General features: G+C 40.7%; 2 protein-coding genes across 2 annotated transcripts; both read right to left on the reverse strand.

Annotated features, from left to right (window-relative positions):
• Positions 1-1,485: 1,485 nt before the first annotated feature.
• LOC306749898 (transferrin receptor protein 1-like) lies at positions 1,486-15,703 on the reverse strand. The gene is made up of 18 exons (XM_079233254.1): positions 15,548-15,703; positions 9,979-10,023; positions 7,401-7,641; positions 6,531-6,714; positions 6,176-6,401; positions 5,969-6,091; positions 5,720-5,815; positions 4,787-4,926; positions 4,525-4,676; positions 4,295-4,414; positions 4,045-4,130; positions 3,888-3,951; positions 3,711-3,778; positions 3,557-3,624; positions 3,351-3,444; positions 3,029-3,250; positions 2,548-2,721; positions 1,486-1,982 (listed from the first exon to the last, which is right to left on the reverse strand). The coding sequence occupies exons 2-18, from the start codon at positions 10,009-10,011 to the stop codon at positions 1,740-1,742; spliced, it is 2,334 nt and encodes a 777-aa protein (XP_079089380.1). The 5' UTR covers positions 10,012-10,023; positions 15,548-15,703; the 3' UTR covers positions 1,486-1,739.
• A 5,894-nt stretch (positions 15,704-21,597) lies between these two features.
• Positions 21,598-25,873, reverse strand: ints15 (integrator complex subunit 15; the record flags this gene model as incomplete). The annotated part of the gene is made up of 7 exons (XM_079223014.1): positions 21,598-21,967; positions 22,722-22,761; positions 24,159-24,396; positions 24,514-24,791; positions 24,973-25,138; positions 25,364-25,585; positions 25,679-25,873. The coding sequence occupies 7 exons, from the start codon at positions 25,871-25,873 to the stop codon at positions 21,760-21,762; spliced, it is 1,347 nt and encodes a 448-aa protein (XP_079079140.1). The 3' UTR covers positions 21,598-21,759.
• Positions 25,874-26,789: the final 916 nt, after the last annotated feature.

Genomic DNA, 26,789 nt, shown 5'->3' on the forward strand with positions numbered 1-26,789 from the left:
TTGAAAGTAAAAGTTGTCCCACATCAGTTTCATATCATGAAATCCCAGAGAACAAATTATCAGTGTCTGCATGAAAGGACAAAACGGCTCACGAAAGAAACCCAGAACAAGTTAAAGACAGCTTCTTTACCTTAATAATGAGACAGAGAAATGATTTCATAAAGAGCTGATGTGAAACCTTTTCATAAGAAACTACAAAAGCAAGTAAACATCATTGAAAGGCTCTAAAGCTGCAGTCAGACAACATGTGCATTGTGTAGCACTCTACTTTATATACACACAAACATTATGAGAAACACTGTTCCCGATAATAAAAACATCCATTCCTACAGTGAAATATGGAGGGCACTGCCTCCGATATGGACACACACGGGTAGGCAAAAACTACCTTCTTCTTTTCACATTATGGAAGACACTGCTGCCGATAATGTTGTCAGGACGAGAGGCGTACATGCACCAAGGGACCAGTACTGACAGCCAGCGCTGTGATATGAGAGCTGGCCTCGGCCACAAGACCAATCCAGTGTCAGTTAAAAATAAGGACCTCAGAGTAGTGCAGTTGTCTGAGTGACGCCCGTTGGTTCAGTGTTCAGTCCTGGCCGTCGGTCAACATGTACACTTCTGTTAAGCAGATGCTGCTTTTGTCATTTCGACAGTATAACTGTCATAATTATGGAAGGCACTGCTCCCGATAATTATACACACATTTTTTTATAAAAGGCAATAAAAAAATATTTATAGTGAACCCTGCCACTGATAAATAAATAACACAATAAATAGACGTACGGTTTCTGTTTCAGTGCCACATTGTTGAGACCTTCTCCCTTGGTTTTTGAAAGGCGTGCATAGGTTTACCATCATGTCAGAAGGCCATTCAGGTCATTAAGAAATTCAGATTTTTTTTAAATTTTTTTTTTTTATCTAGGACTTTTTAAGAGATCAATGCAGCATTAGGGTTAAATGACACCAAGCCAATTGTCCAAAATGTATTTCAAGATGTGTTCTATGCAACATAACAGCGTTATTTTCAACTAATCTCCTTCCAAATCTGACAATAAGCTGAGCAGCAGATTTCAGCACAGTATGAAATTATAGCGACCAATTCTAGCCAGCTCAGGTTTGAACACGAGGCTCCAACCGCAGTGGAAATACCAGAAGTTTTGATCTGCAATAATTATGGTAAACAGTTGGATACCATACTGGTCATTTAAGTTGTATTCATCTCTGAACTGGCAGACACAGGCTTTCCTGTGATTATAACCTGATGATACTGTGCTGAAGAAGCCTCAACTTCACTAAATTGAACTCTTTCACGAGGTAACACTAATTTAAGTAGTAGTACTACATGTCATGGGCATTTAAAGGTAGTCGTTACTAGCACCAAAGTACTCAGAATGTCTTATTGAAATGCCACATGTATTAAAAAAAAAAGAAAAAAAAAAAAGAAAAAAAATCAATCTTTCTTTCCAAAAGTGGAGGGGAAAAAGTAAATTACTCTTTAAACATTCTAGTTAAAGGCGCAAGATCAACATTTTAATGAATGTTTGGCTTTTTGGAGAGTTTCAGAAATAATGACGATGAGCTCATCACTCGAATGTTGGAGGTGATGTCCGTGCAATTGGTATCCATTTAGTTACGGCCCCAATTTGATAGTTTCTTCAAGCAGCTTAAATATTTAATAAAGCTGCACTTATTGTGATAAGCGGGCCAATGTAAGGGACAAAGGGTGAAACTACTGTTTAGATTTGATTATCCAAAGACCAGATGTCCCTTGCTAGCGAGTTGGCACAGCCCTGAACTGTCCAGGTCGCCAAGGCAAACTGGTTGTGGAACAGGTTGGCGTCTGCCTCGGGGTGGTTGATCCTCAGGGATTCGAGGTGGTTGGACAGAGCCTTGAGAGTGTGAGGCCCAGAGCCCAGCAGGATGTGGCGGAAAGGGCTCTCTCTGGGAGACACATAGGGGGACAGGAAGTTCCTTTCCACCTACAGAAGCAAGCGGAGGAAAACAGGATGATGAAGAGGGAAATTCGCAGTGCTTTCTTAAGTCACTGGTATTATTGTTTTGCTTGGACGATTACAATTAAGTGACTTTCTTTAATTACCGTTAGTCTAAAAATAAATAACTTCACAGGTGCCCTTCTTTCGTACATGAGCGTACATAAAAGTGCAGGCTATCGTTTCATTCTTAGGCAAGAAAAGACCACTTCATTATTACGATACATTTTATTTGTAGTTCCTGAAAACTTGTTTCTCAAGGATTAAGTAGGTTTCCTTATCTTTAAATAAGCAACATTAAGAAAGCAACAAAGTATAGTTAGTAAAAACAACTTCAATTTTCTTGATTAACACTCAAGAACGCTGCTGTTCTGCTTCATCAGTACTGTGTAGGTCTATCTGATTTGATTGACAGTTACCTGGCAAAATAAGCAACTACACAGATGTAATCCATTGGACTCAAATGTTGCTAAATTTGGATTGGGGCTAGGAGGCATCATCTCTTCTGCACACCCGCCATATTGTTTTTGAACTTCTCTAGTTGAGGTCTTACCATCATTATGCGGTCATTAATGATACGAGACATCTCAATGTCCTCCAGGTCACTGTTCTTGATGTCCTCCACTAGCTTGCGAGAGGCGCGGCTGTAGGAGCCAGCGGCCGAGATTAACCACTGCACTGTCAGGGCCTTGGGCAACAGCTGGAAGCACACGTAGCATCCACAGGATCATTTGGTATTCTAAATAAACAAAACTATACGGATGTGCAGCTTTTGTATACATTAGGGTTACATAATCAAAGCTGCAATAGTCAGAAAAAAAGAAAAAAACAGCAACACAAATAAATTAAAGGTAATTGACATGGTAACTTGGCTACTTTACAAAGAGAATCTGAATGTAGAGTTAAATATAAAAAAATAATTGATTATTCATTTATTTGCAGACAGGCATACAGACGCTGAGGTAACAACCCAAATAGCAACTGTTGGGAAAGTTTAAACCATGTCAGCAAGAAAATAATAATAGGACACTCACCTTCTTAACAGAATTGACTTTGGTGTTGATCTGACTAACTTCAGAGCGGATAACATTGTTGTACTTAATCAAGTCCATTCGCAGCAGATGATCATGGACCAGCCTCAGCGCTATGTGACCTGCGAACCGGGTCGCTATTTCAGCCAGCTGAGCAACCTGGTTGCTCGTAGCAGAGTTCAGTTTCTCCTTGGTGTCCAGCATTGTGCCAAAGTACGGGTAGTCCTGAAAGGGGAAAGCATGATGTGTTGATGACAGTTATGGAAAATACATCCCAGGATGAACCACACTTGATCGTAACTTGTAGTATGGCGGGATGACTTACTGAGTTAGTAGAAGTGAATCCAAATGAGACGGAGGGAATGCCAGAAAAGGCAAGGAAAGGATAAGCAGAGTTATCCAACTTTAGAGGCTCCAACCTGGAAAATAGACACATGCAAGATGATGTGACAGCTTGGATGTCACGGCGATGTGTACACACACACACACACACACACACACACAACCAACCAACAGCCCGGTGCCACTTACACATTAGTTTCCATGTCACCCTTTGCAAATTTGGAAGAGAGAGTCCCATCCTTGTTTGGAGAGTTTATCTAAGGAGAAAATAATACATTATATTTTAACATTCACAAAAAATTGATAATAGCATGGTATAATGCTGTAGGCTTGTTAAATGTACCTCAGTCAGAGTGCTCTCGATCAGGCTGTGCAGCAAGGGACTGGCTGCCACTTTAAATCCTTTCTGACCTGAAAAAGGCAAGTTATATTTAGTCATTTTGAGAATCACTTATTGTGTCATATTGTAAATATATGGAAGCTTTGGATATTTCATAGCCTGGAAACCTGAAGTAAATACCTGTTACGACTCTATCCAGGTTGATGTAGGCGAAGGCTTTCATGCTCAGAGAGGAAAGATAACCCTGGATATAAAAAAAGAATACAAAAGCAAAATTAAGGAAGAGTGCTCAGTATTATTACAGCATAAAAGCTGCAATTGGGGAAATCGTTCTCACCTCCAACCACTCGGTGGCGCCAACACTCCCATATTCTCCAGCGCTCCAACTGGCAAACACGATGCTTCTCCTTGGTTTGAATCCATCTGGCAAGAAGATGAGAAATGCTTTAACAAAAAAAAAAGCACTCACTACATGAAAATTATTATAAATATTCTTTCAGCTACTAAATGAAGGCTCTAATGTGACGTGTTGATCCACTCCAGCAATATTAATACAAATATGGCACCATTTCACATTAAAAACGTACCATTCTTCACCATATCCGAGATGGAACGTGCCAACTCAACGAGGACGCTGGTGCCGACGGTCGACGTAGCAAAACCTGCACCCCACGCATCCCTCTGAGCGCCGATCACCACATATCGATCTATAATAATACAAAGACGACGTTCAATGTCAATAACTCATTTTCAGGAAGTCCGTGTACTAACTTTCTGATCACAATGTCTCAGTTTTGAAATAAGCAACTAATTTTACCCGCATCCACAAAGCCTTTGATGACTCCAAAGACATTATTGATCTTTTTCTCTACAAGAACGTTGTTGACCTCAACAACAACAACATCGCTCTCGTCTCCCAGTTTGTATTGGCCTCCCCAACTTCTGGGTTCAATCTGACCCCTCAGTTCCCTGTAGGATGCAGACGATACAATATAAGTATTCATTCTTCAAAGCGCAAGAGGAATATTTCATATTAAAGTACATTGCTTCAGTTTGTCTACAGCAAATGTGAGCCTTACTTCAGAATATTGGCAGCCATGCCTGCTGTGATGGTCTGAGCCAAGATTTTTGGCAGGCCTGAAGACTGGACAGGTGGAAACTGGGTGTGGTTGAAGGAGGGGAAGCCTGGGGTGTAGGGATCCCCTGAACCCATGTGGACCTGAGGGAGACGGACAGATCGAAAGTTTTGTCAAGTTTGCCAACAGCTATAATTTGACAGCAACATGTTAAATGCTTTTGTGTTTCAAACTAATCTTCCCAGCAGCCTGAAGCCTAACCCTTAAACTTAAAAAGAAGAAATGTATATGGAAAACATAGAACATAAACCTTTAAACTCTTATACTCAAGACTAAAGTTTAAATGATACATTACAACCACTAGGGATAGTGTCATTAGGATACTACTACGCCGTATTGGTTCGGTTACCGAATACTCTGTTCTTTATTTAAAAAAATAAAAACTGGATTTGAATGCATTTATATTTTTAAATACATAAACAAAAGTATTGTTTACAACAGCAAAGTCACTATACAAACGTAATCGTCAATCAAGAAGAAAATAAACAATATTTATTGCATCTGTAACAATGAACGTTGTGTTTAAGAGCACGGCTCTGATTTCCGTGCAAAGATGGGGAGAAAGAACAATTGCGAGGCTGATCAATAGCGTTATTTTACGTGTAATGGGTTTTCTTATCACCCCCCCTCCAAGTACTGATAGCAGAACGGATAACAACCTGGAACCAGTACTTTTACTCATTTAGAAGCAGGTTTTGGGGGGCAGCCTTCCACTAATGAACTAATGTGAAACCATTGTCAGGAATAACCCCTTCATGTGACTATAAAAGCTAGTTGAGCACAAAATAAACAAAACCTGGAACCAAACTAAATATGTCTATATGTCTCTCTGGTGGGCTTCATTCTCCAACATGTTGCTTCTACTGGAACACTCACATGTCCAAAGAGCGCCGTGGAGTCTCCAATAGAGTAAGCATCGGGGTCTGGGAACATCAACACAGCAGAGGCACCCATTTTGGCAGCATTGGCTACCTGTAAGAAAAAAGGAAACGAGAAGTCATGGAAATTATTATTGTCACCAACAGCATATTACAAAAATCACGTATTGTATAGTGGTTGAGGAAAGAAGAAAGTTTACAGTAATCTAAAACATAACTCATACTGAATTTCTTACTAACCACCCACCTTCTCCGCAGAGCTGATCCGTCCCACACGGACCAACACGACCCTGTCAGTCAGGTTAATGTTCTTTTCCCGCAGCAAGCTAAAGTCACTTTCCTGCCCGTAATACGCATACAGGACCGCACCCTGGAATAAAAAACAAAAAAATAATGAAACTGCATTTTCCTCTAAATAAAAAAAAAAAAAAGTTTATTTTAGCTTTTAAATTACCGTCACTGTTCCATTGTGACTGTAGGACAGGAACCCCTCTGGACGCTCAGCCATCTCGTTCTTGAAAACAAATTTGTTGGCGCCAGAAGCTGGTGGGTCCTGAACCTTAACGAAATGCTCATCGGTCCAGGAGTTCATGCCATACTCTTTAAACTTGTTGATAATCTGGTTCGCCAGAGACTCATCACCTGGAGAACCGGCCCGGTGGTTGGTGCTGGAAAACTCACTAGGACAGGAGAAATTACAGCATGAGGCGAGAAGAACAGGGAGACAAGGAAACTGGAAACATTTACTGGCTTTTGAAATTGTAGAACAAATAAAGACATTTTGCCTTGCCACAGATTCATAAACTTACCTGAAGACAGGTTCGAATTTGGCTACAGAAAGTTTCTGAGCGAGGAGCTTTTTGACATCATCCCAGTCCATTAGGGGGGCCGCACCAGTCTCGTGGACAAAAGGTTCTATAAAAGGGTCCAGAGAGGCTTCACAGGTGGGAGCCGAGTCCTTCTTACGATGAACCAGGTAGCCAATCAAGTACCCTGTAAGTAGCAGTGGTTTCAAATGAGAAGCAGCCAGAGACAGAAGGGAGCAATTGCACCGACGGAGAAAAGGCAGTATACTCTCAAGGAGAGACTGACTGAATCAAGTTGGTCTAAAATAACAAACAGCCAGCATTTTGAAATGCTATGCCACCAACAGAGCATGACAGTATTGTACCGTACGTATACCTTACACAGCAGACAGATACTTCTTCCTCACACATCCAGTCAATTACATTTCCTTGAAGCAACGACTACAACCCAAAGTCTAGACATAAAAGCCTTTAGTCCCTTTGTTGCTCAGAGAGGGACAGTCACACTTGAGCTATGGTTTTCTGGTGATAAAAAGTAGATTTTGTGACATCACCCACATGAGTCTTAAGGTGACACCATTTTCTTCCCTATTGGCTTAGGGCAAAAATCAGTTTCTCTTCCTGAGACTTAACCCACAACTAATATTTCAAGTTTGTGTTGGTTGAACTGTAAATGTCAGCGTTTATCTAAAATGTGAGTTCAAGCACAAAGCTGAGTCAGTGCAGGAAAAAACATACTGCGTTTACTGACGACACCATCGATACAGACTCAAAGCCGTAGTCCTATGAGTGATACTTGAGGAACACCAAGTTATTTTACAGTGAGGCAAACCTAATATAAAAACACAGCCGCGTCAGCCATTGACCTCTTACCGATGATGAAGATGAGGAGGGTGGCGGCGGCCATGAAGCAGAGGTTCTTTGGTTTGCGTCCGAGCTTTTGAGCCACGAAGGGTTTGCGGTTGGAGTTGTTGTGATTGAGGTGGTCTCCTACGCAGTTTCCCCCGACCTCCTCGTCCATGTTGGACGACAGATTCATCTCCACCTGGCTGTTATCGCCTTCCATGTTCTGGGTCAAGTTGAAACGTGTGTAGGAGTGTGGCTCCCCATTAAACTGGAATGACAGAACGATGCTGGTATGATGAGAAAATATAGATCTTTATAGAGCTGAGAAGATATCTTTTGTAGATTGAGCCCAAGCTGAAAGCAATGATAAATGGAGCTTCGTACAAAGTGTTTTGTACAATTATGACTCGCTTGAGATGACAATTGATCAAAGAATTTAAACAGTTGTTGGTTACACGTTCTAATAAGATATACCTTAAATATCTTCAGAGTATACAAGTTATAGCCAATGCCCTAAATAAAATCATTTATTTGATCAGTAATAAATTAAAAAAAAAAAATCTTTGGGTTGCCAGTAGGGCTGTGCGGTATACCGGTTTCAGATTTCCATATGGTATGAATTTTCCATATACCGTCATACCGGTGATAACTAGACAGCGGTGCTGTCAGCGACCAGCGCCGCATATCCGCAAGAACAGCAGGCGGCAACTTTTATTTTTCACAGTTTAATACCGGGCGCAGTGGCGCTAGTTAGCTGTCAGGGTAACTTGGTTCACTTATGGTTCAAAATTACACGGCCAAATTGCATGCTGGGAAGTTGGGCGGCGAACAGCTGTTTGTGTGGCGTGTCTTCCGGTCTGTCTCTTTCTGTTTTTTGTGTGCACGAACTCTACCCAGTATGCAATTCGGCGCTGTAATTTTATAACAAGTGTGAACTATGACTGAATCCAGTTGCACTGACAAGTAGCGCCACTTCGCTCCCAGTTTTAAACTGTAAACAGTAAATGTTGCTGCCTGCTGCTGTTGTGGCTATGGACAGTGCTCGCTGACAGTACTGCTGTCTAGTTGACTGGTGCTGTTAATGGAATCAATGTGTTTACTTGTTTAAAAATAAATATACCGTGAAACCGCCAGAATCTTACAAAATACCGTGATATGAATTTTTGGCCATACCGCCCAGCCCTAGTTGCCAGGTTGTGGGAATTCACATTTCCTCTTTCGGCATTGCTTTGTTCTTTTACCGTCAGGACGACGCCTACAATGGAACATTCGACTACTTCCTCCTGGGCGCCCCGTCATAAAAAGACTAATTTTTAAAACAGCTACAGTAGGGCTTAACGTTTTTTTGGAATGAAAGAATTCTTTGTTAAAATATCAAACTCTATAACACATAATCTGACTGTGCCAACGTGAGTCTTATTTGTAATCGTTAAAGTAAAATAAGTGGTAAAATACCAACAATACATTAACAAGCAAAAGAGTTCAGTTTCTGTTTCATTTTACTTTTGTGATTTCCCAAACTTTCTAGCTCTCTCTCTGTCATAGTTAGGTTCTAAAGCTGCAACTCATTGAAGCTTGAACAACCTTGTCATGGGCCAATAATGACCAAACATCTTTCATGAATAATATGCATAAAATGCCAATGTAATTTACAGCCAATGCTTCTGGAGAGCTAAAAGACGACTGATAATGAGACTATGTAGTAGATCTTCTACCGGGAGAAACTAATGTTGCATGATACATCATTACTAAAAAAGGTACGTTTGAAAATATACGATTTTGCATATTTTTAGTATCGATACTTTATTCAAATAGCGCTGATCAGAGCGCACTCACTGTTCCGCTCCCTGTCACGCTGACTCCATGCATTGACTGCATGGAGTCGGGTCTGCCCAGCGCTCACACAAGCAACAGGCAGCACTCACTCACAGAGTGATCAGGGAGACATGAGTGCAGGAGCTTTTGCCGACTGTCCTCGGCTTGTTGGGAAAAAAAGATGCCAGAAGTGAAATCTGAAAATACTTTGGCTACATTGCAGACTGCAAAGGAAAGCCCACTGACACACAGAGACCCGTCTAACAGACCAAGTGAGGACACGTCAAACATGGCAAAGCACCTTTCGGGCTCAAACACAATTGCTCATAATTATGGAAAAAAAACATGTAGTCATCTGGTCAGATACGGACAATAGGCCTACATAGCCATGTATAATCAATACTATGATGGCATCATGTAGTTTTCATTAATATCTTGCTGTAAGCTAATACTAATGCCATTTGTTAAGTGTTCAAAAAGCTGGGCAGAATCAAGCTGGTAAAAAAAAGAGCTAGAAAAAGCAATAATTAATGTACAACTCCATACAGAATGCCTTAATTTAACGATTAGAAAATATCACCATCACTAATCTTAATCAAGATGAATACAAATAAACATTAACTGCACTGAAACTATCACCATGTCAGACTTCATGTTCCCACGATGAAAGAACAGTAAATTGTGCAAGAAAGTAGAGTTGTTATGACACTCATTTCAGAAGAGGTAATAATGGGAAGACAATTCCTCAGAGCAAAGCTTGTTATTTTAGAATTGAGGTTATAATACTCACAATTTTGGATATTGTTGACCTTGCCTGGTCCATTGCTGCTTCAGTCTAAAAAGGGAAAAAAAGAAAAGTATAAGTGAAGCATCAGGCCTAAAGTTAAAATGATTGTTGTTGTCGTTCGCACCGTTTGAGGTTATTAAAAATTAAAATCTACCCAAACACTATGTTGAGTTTTAAACTCCCTGTAGAAATGGCAACAAATAAAATATTTTTTTACCAGCCATTTTTTAAAGTCTTGTAGTTTATTTCTTCATAGTGCGTTACGGTTTCACTTCTGGGAATAATGGAGTGTCCAAAGAACACGTCCCACCTCTTGTCCAAATATCCACGGGGTTTCCTTTGCCGCTTACGTGAAAGGCAGCACTGTTCCTCGGCACAAAAGGCCAGTGTCCAGCACGGGTCCACACAGACTCCATGTGAACTCCATAGTCGGTAGAATACAATAACAGCATAACTAGCTTTGATTCAAAATCAGAGCCAAACAAAGCACGGTTTCAAGTCAACAGAGTAACAAGACCTGAAACCCAAGTGGTCTGTATATTTTCTTTACTATTGTAATGCACTATCAGTGGAATAAGAGCTATGCATGTGATCACCCTCAGGAGATAAGTCATGTATGAAGCTTCAGCAGCAAAAGGGGCCGAGAAGGGTCAAAACCTGGATCTCTTGTGTTGGATAACAATTGGACCCACTTTGCCGTCATCTCTTTTCTGCACAGTTCTTATACATATTATACACAAATACATCAGATGAATCACCACATCTATTATACATTTATTTTGAGTATCACCAGTGACATTATGTCAATCCAATTAACTCCATAGCCCGATTCCCTTTATTTGCCAATAACTAAGGTAATAGTAAATACCCCCATGTGCATTTGTCCCTGACCATTCAGTACAGGGCGTTCAGTTTTGTTTGAGACCCACAATGACAGGACAAAACAGTCCATTTATTTCTACCACTCGCAGTAGAGGAACAGACATTTTGGAGCACAAGTTTTACACAGGAAGTTTTGGCAGTGCACCAGTTGTTCACTATTAGCTGTAGCGTGGATGGATTTTTTGGGAAAAGAGAACACTAAATTGGTAGGCAAGATAAAGTAACAGTTGAATGACTTATTTAACTTCCTCTGCTGTTCATAGAGACAGCAAATGTTTAGCCAACATTTTCTAATTCTATTGCCATAATGATTCATGCGTTGAAGGTTTTATGAGGTGGAGAAAAAAATGTCAGTACAAGTGCCATTACTTTTTGTATGTAACAGTTGTTGAGATTATTATTGGCAGTTAATCACATGAACGCAGATACGTTTAGTAAAAGTTGACCCTGTAGTGAGTATGGCGCCTCTAAGTAAATAGCCGCTATCGGAGCCCAGTTTCACCGATAGTTTGTAACGCATCCCATCTCCTCAGATTAATCGACGATATCTAAAAGTAATATTTTACCATGCATTCGTAAAATAGGCACTGGCCAGGAGATTCAGCCAGCAGCATCCCTTCACACCAAAATGAATGCAAACCAAATTAGACATAATATACAGACAAAGCCTTTGCTAAATCATTTGTAGGTGACATGACAGTAAAACCCTCAAACAAAAAGGCATTCCCATGAAGAGATCGCAGTGTTTCACCTCAAACTAACAAACTAACTTCTTACGCCATAAGCAAAGAAACTCTCACCCAATTCTCATCCAAGCAACAAGGTGCATAGGATTATTTGACAGACAACGATCATGAAATCTTCTACCCGCCTGACCTTCAAAAGAACAAAACAGACCAAAACCTTTTAAACAACCCTGGTCTTATCAAGTCCTGTAGTAGAAAAGTAGTAGAGAATTATATGGCCTTATGGGTTAAAACGTTAGCACACTTACTGAACTTTGGACTGAATAATTTACTGAAAACACTGCTTTGTTGAGTAGGCTCAGATACAAACCACATATTCAAAACATGGTCAAATTAGGCAAACAACTTTACTTGTGTACCACCTGTTCAGTTTATTCTGTAATGAAACAAAAAGTGAAGCTAAAACTAAAAACAGACAACAATGCAGAGCTTCCCCGTCGTGATTGGTGTGTGCCGAGCAGCCAAAAAGCAGAGAAGGAACCTCTTAATGATCCCTCAGGGCCGACTTACAAGCTCTACGGGAAGGAGATCCCAAACTGGACATTGCGTGATGCGAGCTGGTGGGGTAAATGCCAAAAGGGAGACAAACGATCTGTCGGGCCGGCACTAATTTGCAGCATCAAAACATGGCCTTGCTAAACTCCAACAGCAGGGATAAAACCTTAGCGTGCACGCCAAGTGTATGACAATAAAGCAAATGAGGGTGCAGCCATGTTGGTCTTACCTCTGCCAACACTAAATGAAGAGCACCTAACTTTAGAACATGGAACGGCCTCAGACAACCCCACGACTCCCCTGACTTCTACAACCTTGAGAGGCAAGTACAAGTACATTTCACCCAAGGGTCAGAAAATAAAAAAATAAAAATAGAGCAGCCTCACATTTTCTTATTCATAGCCTGCTTTGCACGCAACCTTGACATATGGACTTATAAAATGGTATTAGACCAGGCTTAGCTGATTTCTAAAGCTAATTGCTCTCCAAGGTGGGCAGAGTGATGTCTAATCTTGCATACCAAACATACCGAGCCTTAATACTTTAATCAGATTAGCCACTTTTTTCACTTGAGACCTATGGATATAAGCAGTATAAAACGGAACACAAATAAAGAATAAATAGGTACAAAGACACTCAATGAAACGCCCTTGAAAAAAAAAAAAAAAAAAAAAAAGGGGTGACTTTGCCTGTAGCATTCTCTGAACCACGACTTGTATCTCCATATAATAATTTTTTGTCAAGTGTGTGCAAGAGAGATAGCAAGCGCAAACTTGAGTCACGCCCTTCTGGGAACGACACTTGCAGGTCTAACCGGTTAGACATTCATGCTAAATGAGAGGAGGACACCATGGCCCCTATAATTCAACAAGAAAGGAAGGTGGACAGATTTCATTTCACTTGTAGTCAAGGACAAATATAGAAAAGATGCGACAGCCTGCCGTTCTTTCCCCAAAAATAATGCAAATCTTCAAGGACTGCATATGCCTGAAGACAGATAAATGTCAGTGTTTGAAAGGGGAACTTCCCAGATCAAACATGGCTTCCTCAAAGTGTTCTTAGTAACTTAACAAATCCCTTTGAAAAAAAGAATTGAACAATTGCTTCATCGTAGGTTATGGAAGCTGTGGCAAGAAGACGTTTGGTCTAACATTACAACACAACTATTAACTGTGTAAGGCAGCCAATAAAGTTATTTAATAATGCTGACGTGATCATTTACCAAAGATCACTACAGATCACTACACTTGAGCAACAACTTGAGTCACCTTAACAACATTACATACTATTTACTAGACAGTACAACCATACATGCATTTGCCAGAGTGATGATGACTTAATAACTATCATTGTGTTAAATGGTATAGTCAGCTGTTGCAAAAAACACACTGCCTACTAGCCTGGCATTGTGGGAGCATTTCAACTCCTGCAAGAGCAATCTGTTGTCACATTTCATTAAACCGTATGAAGTGATTTTCTCACTCCATTCCAAGAACAGCCTCATAGTCTTCTTGTCGTTGCAGTAAGAGTTGAGTATTCTGGGCATCTTATATCCAAATACCATGCAATTACATGAAAACCCTGTCTAACTAGTGGTTGAGCCTTAACTGGAAACATGAACAAAGTATCAGGAAATAGCACAGTTTTTTTTTTTTTTTTAAACAGAACATAGTATTCATCCATGTAAAGGACAATATTAATTGATGACCATATTTATTGTACACACACACACACACACACACTCTACACAATTATAGTCTTCATAGGAAATATAACAACCTGGAGCAGACAGGCCGAGTTTAGATTAAAAACGTCCTAAATGTATGGTACCACTGCAAGTCCATCGTTTAACCAATAAGCCTGTTAACCTTGTAGAATACACACTTGACAAACATACGGCTTAACACAAGCAAATATAGATATGTACAAACCAGTATAAGATATTTTCAAAGACTGTTTTAATCTAATAAATCCTTTTATTAAGGAATTAAATGTAAAAGGTTTCTCTGATTAAAATAGCCCCTTGATGGTGGCAAAAACGTTGTATTAAACACTATCACAGATTGGTCTCATCCACTGTGTCCATGCAGCAGTGTCCAACTTTACAGAATGGAGAAAGGCACAAAGTGGGAAACACGGTAAAGTATGTTGTGGGAAACAAAAAGAAATCGTGAGAAAAAGAGGAGAAGGGGTGAGGGGTCATTGTAGGAGTCATTGTGCTGTGGCAAATCATGTGAGAGTCACACTGGGGGGAAAGCTCCAAGCAGCTGATGGGGAAAATGAGCCAGAAGGAGAACAGTGAGGCAGGCAAATCCCATGTACGGGGGCCTGTACAAGTATTGCTTAAATACAGCAGCAAATTAAAGTTCAGACATGAGCTGCAAGACAGGATGAGGTTTCTTTCTTTTTCTTACTATAATGCAGGTTCTATAAACACAGGGCTCCCACCAGATGGCATCAGGGTGTTTATCAGGTATACACTAACATTTGGGCCTTAACATGTTAACAGACATGCTCAGATGACCAATTCCACTACAGATACAAATAGGTCTGTTCTTAACACTGCTATCCTAAATAATAAGATGCATGTGTTGTACGGTGGTGTATGTCAAATTAAATTAATAAATTGTTTTGTTTTTTTTCAGGAGAAAAGAAGAGTTTAAAGTCACCTGCTGCTAGACTATTTCATGTGCATGACCAATACCACAGTCGACCGCCTTGGGGACAACTCATCCATAACCAAATGCAGCTCCAGTTCTCCCATATGTTGGCAAAGCTACTGTCAAATCGCTTTTTAAGCTTCACCTAAATATGTACAAGCAGGTTGGATTATTTAAAAACTCTCGTCCAGACTGGAGACTACAGCTATGCTTACTGTAGTAAATATATATTATCTATGCAGCAGCCTATTGCCGCCTGTCAAGGTCAGTAAACAGGGACAGTGTAATGTCTACCTACTGACACCGTTACCCCCCTCCCCCGAGGAGGAAGTGTCATTCAGGGTTTTGACCCCAGGCCACTCGGCTCACGTTTAGCCCAGCAGGGCTCCCTGAACGTGACGACCGGCTGCTCTCGTTATGGCGCCCGTGTTGCATTGACAACATGACAACCATCACCGTGAATAACGTACAGTTAACTGTCCCCACAGTACAACGTTCACGGTACAATGAAGAAGAAAGGAGACGTGTCTCAACACAGGTGGCGTCGCCGCCTACGCTGCTGTAACGTTACGCTTGCTCAAACGTCAGCATGTCATTCATGAGGGAGATTTAAAGTAAGTGAAGTAAACACGGCAATGTATTTGGCACTTCTTAACACTCCAAATAAATACGAGGGCTTATGTCCTTCCGCAGACAGAGTAGTGTAAGCGTTATATTTCAGTACAATAAGCTTCTCCGACTCGGTCTGGACTATTGTCGCGAGCGGTGTGTGTCGGATAACGCGCTCACCTTTTCTTCAACACACTTCAAACCGACTTTCTTCTTCTTCTTCTTCTTCTTCTTCTTCTTCTTGTGTGACAGCTCTTTCCACGAGGTTGCTCCACTTGCTACTTCTTTGCTGCTTCCTTGCTATCTGGCCTCGTTCAGCCGGTGCCCTTGACCATGCTGCTTCCAGTTATACCTATCGGATTGGCCGTCGCTTACTACAGAGGCGTAGCCAGGACGTCACTTCCGGCCTTGTTCTCGCGCCAAATGTATAATAGAGTATCGCGAGATCCTGTCAGGGCTCCATGTGCTTTTTGACACTGCTGGTATGGTTTATATACATGGCAAGGGGCAATATTTTTTTTAACCACATACGTTTGTACTCATTTTAATGATGAAGTAAGCTGTTGTAAGGTAATAATATATCCCAATAGATAACTTGCTAACTTTTAAAACCACTATGCTGCTCTATTTTAGATCAAACAGAAAACCAGAAGTTGAAATAAGGTCACCAACAGTGGTGGGGAGTAAGTAAGTACCTGTATATTCAGCTACAGAAGTGCACTTTGGAGACAGGCCGACTTGTTTACTTGAATATTTCCATTTTGTGCTACTTAATGCCTCTTACTATATTTCTTAGGGGAAAAGTGCACTTTGGACTCCACTCTACATGTATTCAATGGCTTTACTTAAATATAGTCCATATAATATATAATAGTCTATAAGGCCATATGAATATAATAGCGATACCAGGAGAGATAATTCAAAAAGTAAAAATAAGGAGACATTTACTGTTCATGTTGCATATTATAGACACGCTTTTTTTAGTTCCAATATAAATAACCACACCAGTATTTTAGTTTGGAAAGAAGCCTAGGGGTCACCCCAGGCATGGATTACCTTGAATGACCCTCAGTGTGTCACAGACAGACAAATGAACGACTCCCTCCTGCAGCTCACCTTGAAATGAGAACAAACATAACACCAGTGTGCCGAGGACTGTTAACTTCTCAGACCTTGCAGTCCACAAAATAATGTTTTCTTTATGCTGCAGCTGTGAAAATATCAGAAGTAAAGTGCGTGCTGGCCTGTTTAGTTTGGTCATCAGTGTGCTGACTAAGTCAGACACGTAGATTTTCTTTCCAGTTAAATTGTCTGGGACCATTTGGGCTCCTTTTCTAATATAAACATGAAACAACTCTGGTAAATTATTTAGTTCAAAGGCAGACATAGTTTGATTGGCCTTTATTTAAACCCAACTCCTATTCCAGAAGCTTAAAATGTAGACAATATTGATAATGTGGTTATTTATGCAGCACTCTTATGTTCCTACAGAGAGGGTTGACAAATCAACAGCTCCTGGGATTGGTCATTGGTGGTAGGCACGACCGAGGCAGACGCCAGTGTTGGTAAATTATTAGTAAATCTTTGTAAACATGGTTCTTTTTATTTTTTTGATAGCTGGTTTTGCAATCCCATTTATTTACCATCACTTTTAATTATTGATTCTTCAACCAAAACAGCCTTAATAAGGTTGCGTCACTGTCCCTATAATTGTTCTTTTGGGTATCTTCAGTAATTACATGTTTATGCCTGCTGCCAGGCTGCTAGCGTGTATTTTGTGCAAACCAGTCATTAAATAATTTTCCCACAGCATAATTTTCCCACACCTTTGGTCACTTTCCATCATTGTTTTTAAATTTCAAGTGACATGAAAAGGAGCTGATGTGAAGATCTATATTAATTTTCTAGGTAGATATATACAACAAAAATCACAATAAACCTTACTATATACCGTGAACGTTTGCACATTCCTTCACAAACTGTATAGCTCTTCCACTTTAAAAACAGATATTTAAAAACAATTCTGTTTAATATTATGTCTCTTGACATTTTGCACTGAATGTATTGTTCTGCACCAAAACGCCAAGACAAATGGCTTGTATGTGCAAACTGTTTCTGATTCTGAAGTCCCCTGGTTTCTAGAACATGCATGTTCGTACCCAAGATTACACAAATAAAGTTGCCGTATATCTCCTGCGAAACAAAACGGTGGACATGATAATAATTTATTTCGGTCTTCTCTTAGAAACAGCAGTCTCACATTCAAAGATTTAGAGCTCTGAAAGTTCAACTGCATTTTTCACAGAAAACCGTTGTTGTAGTTCCTTGCAGTCACAGGCCAGGAATGTAAAGTCACCATAGAGACGGTCAGCAGATTCAATTGTCTCTTTTTTCTGTGTCATTACTTGACACTGGCTACAAGCAGCAGGTAATAATGGTTGTTTGAATTGTTACCTCTGAGTCAGACATGTTAAAGGTGAAAAGCACAGCAAGCTAACACCTTCCCATAATATCTATGGCTGCCACTCACGGCACTATTACAATCCTCCAACTGTGCGAAAACAGTACAGGAAAAGTTTTCTCATAAAAAAAAAACAATATTGCAAGGTGGGGTGGTTCTGGACTTTCACTGGAAGCGTCTGGGATTTATTTTAATTTATTAAGAAACACATGTACAATATGCACACAGAGAGTCAGGAGGCTGCAAGACCAAACCACCGGACTGAAGGATTAAGAAACACTGTATGCAACATTTTAGTTCCCTGTGAAAACATCCTCTTTTGCAAGTAAATATCATTAAGTAGTCATGTTTGACAAGCATTTAACTGTTGGTCCAAGGCAGAAGCACAAGGAATGTATTTGTTTTCTTAAACGGTAACAGGTAACTGACGAGTGTCCCCATCTGTTCTGGGACGAGGAGATAAGAGATTATACATGTTAACTATTAACATTAATGCAGGACTTTAGATGAGTTTTTTACTTTCTCTGAAGTTGTATAATATCTGTAAATGAGCTAGATTTCAAAATAGATTTGTTTTTGCCAATCTAGCGGTGTGGCTCTAAGGAAGCAAATGGTATCGTCCACCACTTTGAAATAGCAAAACTAAAATATCTCAACAACTATCTGATGGATTCACATAAACATTTTGTCCAGACGATTTAAGGTCCCCAGTAGATAACTCCTCCTGACTTTGATAATCCCGTGACTTTTTAATTAGCCATACAAGGTTGACGTTGTGGTTCAGAGAGAAATACACTCAGTCTCCACTTTATTAGGCACACCTAACTCTACCATAATATCCATCGCTATGAAGCTCATAATGATTAGATTTTTCTTACATAGCCGGAAATGTTTGAATTAAATGATATGTTTCTTACTGAGGTTGCAGTTGAAGCTGGTGTTGTAGTGGGCTGCATTGTTTTGAGAGGTGTTTTATTTCTTTTGTCCTCGTCATTTACACACACAAGGAGGGGAATAATATTAAAAAACATAATGCAGTAGAGTACAACAGCACCACTAATTATGACCTCAATGCTAAATCATATATTTTGATTAACACCTCTCTGGTGTTAGTGTTGCTAATTAGAAAATGTGGGCTTTCAGAGTACACTCCGGTAGTGAACCTGGTAAATATTACCTGCTGAACATCAACATGTAAGCTTTGTCAGTGTTGTCAGAATGTGCCTTGCTCTTCTTGTTCAAGCATACATCACAAATCATAAATTATTACACCAAAAGACAGAGGGAAGTAACACTTTCACATGTTTTTTCACAAAATCAACATATGAGTGGCTATAATAATATGATGAAACAACTAAACCAGCCTGATCCCAAAGGAACAATTTATTTCTTGGAGGAGCTCAGACCTGTGTGAGAGGGAAATGTCTTCCATTTCCCACAATGCTGCAAAATCCCACTTAAAAACTGTTTGCTGTCCTCTTCAAAAACTAAGACTTCTCAGATCTGTTTGTTTTGAGGTAAAGTGAATTATGAGATCAGGCTTTGCAGGATGTAAACTCAGGGGTGGTGATCCTTTCTTTAAAGGGTGGTCTTGAGTCTACAGCTGGACTTATATGGATAAAGTCCTATGTTGTAGGATCTGACAAAACAAGGTTGTTGATGATACATTGTGCTGCATACATCCACTTACAGTCTACTGATTCCCAAAAGTGAGGTGAAAGAGATTTCTTTTAATGCTTTTTTTTTTTAAGGTTTAATGTCTTCTCATTTTTAAAGTATACATTTCCTCTTTCAAATTACCAGGTGCTCATTTCATTTTATTGTCAGGCTGCTGTTATGTTATTGATGGTAGAGAAAGTGAAATAAACCACACCTGTGTTCTAGTCTGCAAAATAACAACCGAGAGGTTAGTTCAGTAGTCAGTTGCAACTGTTATCTTCTCCATTTCTGCTTTGGGTTTTTTCAATCGTGATCAGTTTTAGGGTTTCCCACTTGAAGCTTAAAACATCATTGTAAAATGCATCTGATAAAAGTCCAAGCAGTGCATATATTAATGGGCTATTGACTGACATGGTTCAATTCATAGGGACTCAAAATAGAGGTTCACCCATCTGGTTTATGGTTAGCTCGGAAAACTGAGTTTTTAAAGAACCAAATTTGGTGTTTGGCCTTGGGAGTCTGTTTTCCTACAGGAAACCATGATTCTACAGCTGCTGACACAGACAGTCCTACGCAACCACAACGCACACCTGCAAGGGGGAAGTGAACCAAACCAAACCAAGATTTCTTCTAAAACCCAATATATCTAACTATACACTATAACCGTGCACAGACAAAACTAGCTTTGACCAGCATGTTTGGTGTCAAGCAAATTTCTAACTTAGATTAACTAGTGAGCCAATCATATACAGGGTGCAGTAGAATAATTGTGGGCTTCATTCACGCCATGCAATATGTATGAGCATAGAACTCATTTTGAAAGTGTAATTTCCTGTCTTTTTAAAGTGATTTTGACAATACCAACAAAAGTGTATAGAATCTGGAACCCTGATTAGGTGTGCAACCACCAAACAGCTCACACTCTCTTTAGTATGAACACACACACACACACACACACACACACACACACACACACACACACACACACACACACACACACACGTCGATCCCGCCCTTTTCACTTAAATATTATCTGTTGTCACCTTCCACCAGCTGAACATTAATGCATCACTTTCCTGGAAAAGATATCCTTATCACTGTCCCACCCATGAGCTCTGCAGGGGGAAGCCTACAGACAATCTGAAGTATACACAGTACAATCAGCCTCTAACAGGACACATGTGAGATGACATGTGGAATACAAGGTGCTGCTCACATGGAGATGGAGATCATCTGAGACTTGATGTCTCTTATTAGCACAGTAGCTCCAGGAAGTCTTAAAAGAAATTACAGCTGCACCATTGTAAGACATTACTGGTCAAATAAACAAGGAAGCAGTCACTAATAACAATAGCAACAATACTGAGTACATAGGTGTCTCTCACGTCTGTTTGTTTCCTTCTCGGCACACAGAGCATGCATACAAGTAGAATATAAGGAAGTAGGATGAAAAGTCGACATGCCCATTAGGATTCCCAAAACTCAACTAAATCTCCAACTCACGCTTGTACAAATGCAGAAATGAATGGAAATGTGGATTTAATGTGGACTTAAATGTCAAAGTCACTGATGCTGCGCAAAACCTACTACGGATGATGTATTTCTCATCCGGGATGAGAGCAGTTGGGGGTTCTTGGGAGGGTTGAACATCGTTTTTTTTTTGGGTGTGCTGCAGAAGAGCGATATGCTATCAGTCTAAAAACAGGGCCAAGTTTATACACACAGGGCTTGGCACCTAAAGACTGACATCTTTGGTTACGTAATGACCCACGTTGGTTTAGGACAGAGGCGACCAGCTAGTCACAGATATTTGTGCCTTATATGGGTTCAGCCATGCAAATTACAAGAAGCAGTTTTTCTTCTAACTAATCTATTCTAATATGTTTCCACAATTGAGCTGTTTAAAAGTAAAAAAACAAACAAAAAACTGCACATGCAAAGCACAATAAAGCCTCCGGCAGAGTTTTATTTCCATGCCATGTTGCACAAAAATTCAAATGAAGTCCTGAAGTACATGCCAGTTGAAACCTGGTGTGCTGCCTTTGCAGCTGGGAGTGAGACAACAGTGACCACAAGTGGACGTTATGAAGAACGACATCAACAGTGAGGTAAAAAAATATTTATTGAACAAACGTGTTAGCCTAACAAACTTTTAGCAGAAGCAAATCTGCTCATTAACATACTACATCACTCACACATACATTCATTCATTCACAGGAACAAACAAACACACATACCTTCACATCTGCAAACAAGTTTGACATTTTTTCTTTTAGTGGCTGGGTCGGAAGGGGAACGGCATCCCCGACATGAAAGGCTGAGTGGGGTACTGAGGGTGAGAGGAGGGATGGGTGGCTAGAGGTGTGTGTGTCGGGTGTGAGGCGATGGGGGAATGAGCAGCATGCGGGCTGAAGGCCAGTGGAGGGGTGTGGATGTTGCTGTAGTACAGCACTGGGCCCGACAACACCAACTGGAGCAAACTGGGAATGCAAGACAAAGAGAATAAATGTTGATTGGAAACAAAAAACTTAAATTGTCATTTTTAGGCACAAGTTATACATCACAACAAAGGAGGGTTAAGAAACATCCAGCATATAAGGACCCCATCACAACTACACTTATTGTACTTAAATTAGTGACTCTTTTCAGTGAGTGCTGCTCAGTTTTGATTTACAGTTTACCCAAAATACATATTTTTCAGTCTAGAAGATTGTCTTGGTGTGAGTTGCCTAGTTTCGGAGATATGTCCCATAGAAATGTCTGCCTTCTCGCAATATAATGGGACTAAATGGCACTATGCTATTTTTCGGAACAATTTTCTTACCTGCCAACCGAATGACAGTGGAGAAGGAAAGATGCATCTACTCATGGACGAGCGGCTCTTAATGGCATCCTCCTTGGACTTTCAAGTATTAACCTTTATTTCCACACTTGTATTACAGGAATTAAATTAGCTTTTTAAATAAAAGTTACTACGTCGTTTAACAAAAAGAAATTGTTTAGCTTTCATCTGTAAATGATCTGGTGAGTTTACTAAACCTCAATTTAAGCCAAGCGCCGTCCACAGTGGGACCTTGAATATAATGTAATAAGGCATAGAAAAGGTCTACTCTTAACATGAAGGTATACTCCACATTGGTAGCTACGCTGTGCTTATTATAGCTCTAGCTGAAACCAGGTAACCATGGAAATGGATCCAAGGTAAAAGGGCAAAGGAAAGTTAATGGTTCTTACTTGTTGTGTGGCAAGCGGGAACAGATGGCTCTCAGGTCCTCTGTAAAGACAAGGCATCATGAAATAAGCACTCGAACTCCACCACAGCATGATGAGAAAAGCCATATGACAACCGATTAAGCCAGTTAGTCCGTTACTAGTTCCGTCTTCGCTTATTCATCACACATTTGTTGAAAGAAAAACACACAAGCTCGGAAACTGTTAGGCTAGTCGGCTTATGTTTCATTTTTAAATCAGAAAAAATACTAACCGGATGTGAAACATGAAGCTTCCAAGTATATAAATTCAGTTTAGAATCAAATTAATCCGTCAACCAGGAGAGGCTCGACCGGACAAGTCCGAACCGATATTACCAGAGCAGGGAATCTCCAACTATGGCTAATGTGCACATTCGCTTTATGATACACCACACAGATAGATATCTTGAGTTCTCTCTTGTATAAAGACCCCAAGATACTTCCTGGATAAATACAAGATAAATAAATTGACAATGTAATTAAAAAAATTACAGATCCCAGCTTTAAAGAGTCAGTTCTCCCCAAATTAAAAACATTTTAACTGTAGGGCTATTTATCAATCTAGATTGTTTCGGTGGGAGATGCCTAGTTTTGAGGTATTGGCTTTAGAGATGTCTGCCTTCTTTCCAATATAATGGGAGTATGATGCCCTCAGCTTGTGGTGCTCAAAGTGTAAACATTTAAACAACTCCACAGGCTCACAGCTCCCACATAAAACTGCTCACAATGTCTGTGGATTATCTTGTAGTGTTGGGTGTTTTGAGCACCACAGGCTGGGTGCCATATAGTCGGATTATATTGGAGAGATCCATCCATCCATCATCCGAACCGCTTATTCTGTTTAGGGTTGCGGGGCGCTGGAGCCGATCCCAGCTGTCATTGGGTGAAGGCAGGGTTCACCCTGGACAAGTCGCCAGTTTATCACAGACAGTCAACCATTCACGCTCACATTCACACCTACAGGCAATTTAGAGTCCAAATAACCTGAGCCGCATGTCTTTGGACTTTGGGAGGAAGCCGGAGGAAACCCACGCTGACACAGGGAGAACATGCAAACACTACACAGAAGGACCTGCCAGACTGGGATTCGAACCCCGCCCAGAACGAGATCAGAACCCCGGCCCCTCTTGCTGTGAGGCGACAGTGCTAGCCACTACACCACCATGCAGCCACATTGTTGAAAATGTGCTTTGTGAGCTATCAGCATTTTATTGTGTTTAGTAGACAGCATTGTAGAAAGAGAAATAGTACATGTACACCAAGCTCCATTTGAATATGTTAAATTCATTTGTAGTCTCTGGCCCAATAATGAAATCACTTTTGTCTTTTAAGGCAATTTATGACAAATCTAATTCCTCTCCATTGTCCACTTTTCTAGTCCACATCTGTACCACTTCTATCTTAATTTCAACAATCTTACCCCTCGAGCAGAGTAGAGCTCCATTGGCCATGGCCACCTGCAGAGCCTGAGCCAGCCGGTCCAAGGCCAGCTGAGACAGTCCATGTGTATCTGCGGATGATGTGTGCGTGTGTTTGTCGGCCTGGTCCAACAGCCTGGAGAGGTCTGAGGTCAGCGCGGCCAGGGACTCCATCTGGAGCAGCGCCAGGCGACCGAAAAGCCCCTTCTCATTTAGTATGTTTGGCAAAAGCATGAGGACCTACATGTGGCATAAGACAGACATGGCTTAATTACCTTCACTTTGTATGTTGGAAGGGTTTTGTACACTTCATAGACATGTATACTGTGGGTAAATGCATATAAAAACACCACATACCTGTAGAACACTTAGATGGAGAGCAGAGAAAAGAGGCCCCACCTCTGGCTCACTCTCAGTGATGCCATTAGTTAACCCCTCCTTCTTGTCTCTCCTGTAAGCCAGTGGGGCTTTGACGCACCAGCGCACCAACCCCCCTAATGGTGTGACATCAAGTGAGCTGATTGGCTGATTGCCAGAGAGAGCCGTGTTTAGGAAGTTGATTAGCACCAGACCTGGGTCATCTTGGATCCACGACACAATCATCTGAAGGAGTTCTAAAGGTGGGGTGAGCTCCTCTGAAAACACACACACACACACACAAAAATGTTGTTAAGGATGCAAAACATTTGACATTTTTCAGCTATTTAACAAAGATATGCTGATGACAAAACGCAGTCCTTTTGCCAAGAAAAATATTTAACAGATGTCGATTCTCTTCCAGTTTTTAGATGTTTTTGTACATTTATGTTGTACAACCTGTGGTGAGGTCATAGAGGGTGGTGACAGCAGTGATGAACTGGCAGCAGAAGCGTGGGCTGGCATTGTGGATGTTCTGCAGGGTGGGCCCCGAGCCTGGCACCATACTACAGTAGTCATCTACTAGAACCTGAGCCAGGCGCACACAGTACACACGGTGAGATCTCTGAAGGAATCAAACATAACCAGAGGCATAGTTTGTTAGTACTTCCATAGTACACAAACATTGCCACACATGGAGGCACTAAATAGTTTAAATATAACACATACAATAGTACTCCATCAGGACTAGCTAACACTAAACGTCTAAAACTCAAATTAAATCGAAGCATAAAAAACACAGACAAACCATAATAAATGTTTAAGTGTGAAAGTTAGTTTGAATATCCACCTGTAACCAGGAAGCAGCACATTCCAATATAGGAACCCTGCCCACAGCGATGGACATGGATACCAGCTTGCCTAACAGTGCCATGCGGCTTTCATCCGCCTGGTTGCGTTGGAGACTAAAGAGGGCGGAGAACATAAGCTGACGGACCGTATCACGACTCTGTTCCTGGAAACAGCTGCACATGATCTCCAAAAGCTGGAGTTCTTGAAGCGCACTCATCCTCTGAAAGAAAAACACGAGACCGTTTATCAGCAGTCCATAGGTTTGTGTTCATGTAATGTATATTGGCACAATAATTTGAGGGTCATGCCTTACCCTAGCTGGGGTGTTTCTGTCCTTAGGTGCATGCAGAATGAACTCCTCCACCAGCTCCTGGGTTTTGGAGTCGACCTGAGGAGGCTGCCTCCCTGACTGCACCAGGTTACAGATGTAGATGTCCAGGTGGTACAGCAGCTCCTTGGCTGCACTGAGCACATCGCGAGGCAGCAACGACTGACGAATGTCACCCATCACCACCTAACAGAGTGATTTTCAACATTCAAGTTATGCAACTTGGGCATGATGTTGTCGGAGATGCGTCTCATGTACTGCAGAGAAAAAACTACAATAAACCAAATCTAGCTATCACACAACAATGCACTGATTCTCTGCCTATGTGTACTTCTCTATACACGAAATATAAGGGGAAAAAAACACTGTACAAGGACACAACAACAGTAGATAGTCACATTTTAACGTTACATGTATCTATATCTGTGTACGTTCACATATGTGAGCCAACGCTTTTCAGGTGGATCAGCACTACCATCAGTCGTTTCCCCTCCAGCCTGCTACAGCTGGTGGTTAGCAAGGTTAGCTAAAGAGACTGTTTGGAATTGCGCAACACATCTCACGTAGGTTAGTTGAAGTTATTGTTGAAGCCTTTTCAAGAAAACACATGTATTTAATTAGTTGATGTCTTACCTCTGCAAAAAGCTCTTAATATACTTAAGAAATTCGCCGACGTCGGGTAAACCGAGTGAATGGTCTCCAAACGTCGACAGTACCACTTCCTGTTACTACGGAAGCCGGTGTGGGATAAAATGTATACCATGGACGTTTTCAGCCGAGTCAGTGCATGCGCTGTTTTATATTTTATTATTAATGTCATCTAAATTCTTTGTTGGAAAGTGTTAGGACACCTGGGCACATAAACATCCTTAAAACACGGAGTGAGAGTTATTTTACTCTACACTGTAAGGTTTCTGAAAATAAAAAAGTAATGGTTGTTTGTTACCACGCACATAATTACACAAAAGGGGGGGAACTATCGTTACATTTATTTATTAGGCTCCACATATATGGATATATTTATACATTTGCTCATTTTAGCTAACAAAGACTCAAGCCCCCCTCAATTTGTTGATATTTTAGTTGTATTTTCATT

This window comes from Taurulus bubalis, assembly GCF_910589615.1.
Source record: "Taurulus bubalis genome assembly, chromosome: 1".
In the NCBI taxonomy this organism is placed as follows: domain Eukaryota; kingdom Metazoa; phylum Chordata; class Actinopteri; order Perciformes; family Cottidae; genus Taurulus; species Taurulus bubalis.